Genomic DNA, 5300 nt, shown 5'->3' with positions numbered 1-5300 from the left:
ATTATTTTTGCTATTTTGTCTCCATCTCAAGGCTAAGTATTTCATATTTATATAATTCATCTTTTATTCCAGGATCAAATTAATTCACTTATCTAAAAACTATGTATAAATTCAACTGTACCGTTTTACAGGTAAACACTTTGGTGCCCACCGTGGGGCCTAGACAGTCGTGTAATTAACTTGGTCCTTACCTCTTTTACTAACGTGTTTCGATTATTTGTTCTTAGCAAAAAATCATAGAAAATGGCAGATAATGTTGTTAACAATACACACAATCTTGAGGCCTAGGAAAACCAGCGTCATCACGAGAATTCAATCAGCGATACCCGCAGCGAGGGGAACGAGGCCACACCGGTCCATGGTAGGCGGTACCCACGACATGTTCGGGAGACGACTCCTGATGATGCTGAAGAGAAGCATGTCGTTGAAGCGGTAAGGGTCCTGCAGGAGAAATAAGAGGCCATTTTCGGCCATCTCACACGGCAGGATAAGGTTATGACAGAACTAAAGCAGGCGTCATCAGGTGCTTCCAATAACGCAAATGGACGAGGTCCAGTTCCTCCCGGTACTCCCACAAATCAAATAACACAGAGGGTCGACAACAACACCTCGAGGGGCAATGTCGGCTTCGATGGGGCAGGAGGAGCGGATTCGGTCACAACAACGAGAGTGATCCTTTCAAAAGCGAACTCATACGGTTTAAGAAGGAAGTGAACTCCCGCATGGACCAAATCCCGGGTGCACCACCGGTGTTGAAGAGACCGAACTCAAAGAAGCACACTCAATTGTCGTACAAACCGAGCGCGACACCAGAATTGATCCCGAAACGATTTAAAATGCCCGATGTGACGAAGTATGATGGGACTTCAAACCCTCAGTAGCATATTACCACCTATACGATGACGGTGAAGGGGAACGATTTAGCTCCCCATGAGATCGAATCAGTTTTACTAAAGAAATTCGGAGACACTCTCATGAGGGGAACCTTGACGTGGTATTTGCTGTTGCCTGAGCATTCCATAGATTCTTTTGAGATGCTCGTAGATTCTTTCATTAAGGCTCATGCCGGGGTCAGAAAAGTGCAGGCCCGAAAGGCCGATATTTTCATAATTGCACAAGGAGAGTCCGAGTTACTGCGGGAATTCGTGACCCGGTTCCAGAAGGAAAGGATGTTGCTCCCGGCTTTTCCAAATGAATGTGCGGTTGAAGTATTCACCAAGGGTTTGAATCCGAGAAGTTCTAATACTTCCCAGAAGTTGAAGGAAAGCTTGCTCGATCTAAGCAACAACTTGGGCAGATGCTCACAGTCGGTACGAGTCAAAGATAAGAATTGAGGATGATCAGATCGGCGTTCCGGCGTCGGCTAAAGGTCGGGAGAAGACTAAAGAGAAATCAAAAGACTATTTCGACACAAATAGACGGTCTTCGAGGAGACGGTTTTTGCCTTATGTACGGTCCGATGGACGCGGTAGAGGTTTTCGGTGCAGACAGGTTCATTATCGATAGAAGAACTTATCGCGGCCGGAATAATAGATCATTACAGGACAAGGAAATATCAGGTTCTTGAGACTATCAGAATACAACTTCAACGTCAGTGTAGTATAGTTGGTATCGACTATGAGGAACATTAAAGAAGCACGGTTCCCGGCATCTGCGTGAAGATGTGGCGAAACTACTAAAAATAGCCATTTCATGGAATTCTTAAGCGACATGGCCAAAAACAATTACGGTCGCAACCGTGATAACACGGAGCCCACAAAAGTAGGAGAAGATCTCTCGCGCTAGACGATCAACATACTCTGTTCCAAATTTCTTCTGGCGATAATACTAATAATGGCTCCTCATAATCAGTTTGGTTCTTCATAAATGCACTAGTATTTCTCCTAAACTCGTGATCCCTAGGCAAGAATCGATAGTGGCAGTCAAACCATGTGTTCTTTCCTCCATGTTTTAACGTGAATGCTTTTGTGTCTTTCATACAAGTTGGGCAAGCTAACTTGCCCGCAGTCTACCACCCGGATAACATTCCGTAAGCAGAAAAATTATTTATAGTCCACATCAAAGCAACACGCAATTTGAAGTTTTGTTTAGTTGATATATCATATGTTTCTACACCTTCATGCCACAATAACTTTAACTCATCAATTAAAGATTGCATGTATATATCAATCAAACTTTTCGGATTGTGTGGACCTCGAACAATGCAAGTTAGGAATAAATATGGACTTGTCATATACAACTCAGGAGGAAGATTATACGGTGTAACAAACACTAGCCAGCATGAATATGGTACAATAGAGACAGAAAATGGAGTGAATCTATCTGCACATAAACTCAACATAATATTTTTTGGTTCATTAGCAAAATCCGAAAACACCCTATTAAAATGCTTTCATGCTTATCCATCTGACGGATGACATAGAATACCAGGTGGCCTTCTATTTTTATAGTGTCATCTCATATGAGGATCAGAGCTCATTGATGCATACAACCTCTTTAACCTAGGTATGAGGGGTAAGTAATGCATCGCCTTAACTGGAACCTTCTTCTTTTTTGAATTTATGACTTCCTTGTAACGATGTTGGTTATAAAATTTTACAATTTTCTAAAGCTGCATCATCCTTATAGCATAACATGCAACCTTTCTCACAACAGTCAATCCTCTATGATGAAAGTCCTAACTTAGAAACCAATTTCTTTGTTGTATAGAAATCATTGGGTAGGTCAATTTTATTCGGATTAAATTCATTCATAAGGCCAATTATAGAGTCCATGCCCGCTTGAGAAATACTCGAATACAATTTAATACTTAATAATCTAACCACAGCAGACGACTTAAAATGCATTGAGCCTTCATATAATGGTTGACTTGCTTCTTGTAAATATTCATAGAAGCGCTTAGCATCATTATTTGGTTCAGACTGAGCCCCGGGGTGCATTACAAAAGCATCCCTAACTATTTTATTGAATCGAGAATTTTCAGCATTATTCTGTACTAATGGACTACCCTCACGACCAAAGAAATTTTGAAAATCGACATCACCAACACTAGCAACATCTTCTATATGAAAAGTCCACACGTAATAATTTTCCATAAACTCTTTTTTATAAAGATGAATTTTAACAACATCTGGTTGCAATAACTTTCCGCATTTGCATTTCACACAAGGGCACCTAATCACCCCTTCACTGAGAAATTCATGAAGTGTTTTCGCTTTAGCCATAAATTCAGCAATCCCTTTTATAAATTCCTCCCTCAACCCACTACGATTAGGATACATTCGATTATACATCCATCTACGATGTGCAAGCTCCATCTACACAAAATAAATCCAAGATATTTAAAACAATATTACTTAGTATTATGCCAAAAAATATTTACTATAATAAACCTATAAAGTAAAACCTTTATATGAGTTCAACTCCAAGAATATCACTTCTTGAAAGACGGAAAGCTTTTCATTACTACACTGGAATACTTCTTTTAGAATAACTTGACACCTTTTTGTAAGTAACTATATTTTTCATTCCAACTTTATTAAATATATTTAAAGTAATTTGGACAAAAATATTTAAACTATATCCATGAATACTATAACCAAAATAATTATCTGATAAAGTTTCTCAAAGATATTTTCCTAAATATGTGGATAGTGCATGTAGATACAACTAGCTTCTCCTCCAAAAAGTTTTAACTTAAAAAAGAAAATTATTATGGCTTTTTGTATACTAACGACTCATGAACAATGTATGGGTATCAATGCTAAGGCTGTTCTTCTTGATTGTTTGAAACAGATTTCAAGACTATGTCCAAAGGTGGGTTGGGTTGAATGGAAATTAGAATCCTTTAGTTAGTCCAATATAATCAAAAATATCCTAATAAATGAGCCCTAGCTCCTAAAAAACTATTAACAACAACAATGACAATAACAACAACAACAATTATGATTATAATATAGCGTTATGGAAGACAGTCCAATGCAGCTTCAGACAATTTTCGTTTAACTGTAACGCCCCAATAGTGGTAACACAACCTTTTCGAAAAAGCACGAGTTCATTTTTACTTAGACAAAGAGCCTAGTAAAACTTTAGTTAGCTAGCTTAAATAGTGAATTAAGATGCGCTCCAGGAAACTTCAATGAACATAACTCATGCCAAAAGAGTGGAAATCAAATTTTCAGCAGTAAAACAATTAAGTTCTAACACTATTGCTCAACCTTATTACACTAGTTGGCTATAACATGATTAAGTTTAGGGATTAGTTATGAGTATAGATAGATAAGTAAAAATATATGATTGATCTTCAACACGAACTCCTTTAAATTAGTCATGATGTTGGACTACATATTTCTTTGAGGAACAATATGCAATAATCTCTTTAATGAATATGTAAGATAGTAGTTGAAAAGTTCAAGTTGTTTTTAATGTCTCATCTTGACTATGTGAGAGCTTTAGTTAGATATTACACTTATGGGGGTTAGTTGCATTCTCTGTTAAGATGAACCTGACTTAATAGCAGTTAAATATGTTAGAATTGAATTGCTAAACTTCTGTCAAATATGTTAGGATTTATGGGGATATATTTTTTTTCAACGTTATCTGTCAACTATGAATGTGTATGCGTGCATATATAATCGAAGAGTTATTTTTTCATCTAATTAAGAGTTACACGCCCAACTGTTAAACGAAAAAAACTTATTAATTATAAGTGTGTCAATATTAGTTGTATGTGGCTAAGCATGTTACTATTCGAATTTTATTCATTTCTTATCATTGATAACTGTTTACCTTTACAAGAAAGTTAACTTAAGATATCATAAAAGTCTTGAATGGCTAAAGCTACTCATGCAAGATTCTATGTAGATGCAAAAGGGAGTGAAAATATCCCAGAAACCAGAAAATTAAACCTGAAAATTCTGCGACTTTCAAAGAAGAAAGAAACCAATAATTGACTTCAAAACTTTTTGTTATTTAGTTTAATTTCGAATAATGCAGCTTCAGTTGAATTTCCAATCCATCATAAATTATCTAAAATTTACAACAATAAAAGAGATGGTCATTTGATCTATCCAATTCTTCAAACCCAAGCAAATATTTCTCACCTTTCCCAATTCCAAAATCTTCTTTTTCACTTCCCCCACCAAAATCCCAATAAAATACTTCTAAATCTGTAAATCCTCTAAAGAAATTTGAAACATTACCGATGACTAAACCCACAAAGTTTCTAGGTAATAAGAATGAGAGAAACTAACAGAGAAGAGGAAATTTCACAAATTTGCGCATTGATACCTAGCGACGTC

The 5300-nt window shown here is 36.8% G+C and overlaps 1 protein-coding gene across 1 annotated transcript; it reads left to right on the top strand.

Annotated features, from left to right (window-relative positions):
- The first annotated feature begins 899 nt into the window (after window positions 1-899).
- LOC142169860 (uncharacterized) lies at window positions 900-1334 on the top strand. Its single transcript, XM_075231794.1, has one exon. It carries the CDS (start codon window positions 900-902, stop codon window positions 1332-1334), a length of 435 nt encoding a protein of 144 aa, XP_075087895.1.
- Window positions 1335-5300: the final 3966 nt, after the last annotated feature.

This window comes from Nicotiana tabacum, chromosome 15 (assembly GCF_000715075.1).
Source record: "Nicotiana tabacum cultivar K326 chromosome 15, ASM71507v2, whole genome shotgun sequence".
NCBI lineage: Eukaryota > Viridiplantae > Streptophyta > Magnoliopsida > Solanales > Solanaceae > Nicotiana > Nicotiana tabacum.
Note: the sequence above shows the minus strand (reverse complement) of the source record. Positions and strands in the feature narration are given on the sequence as shown.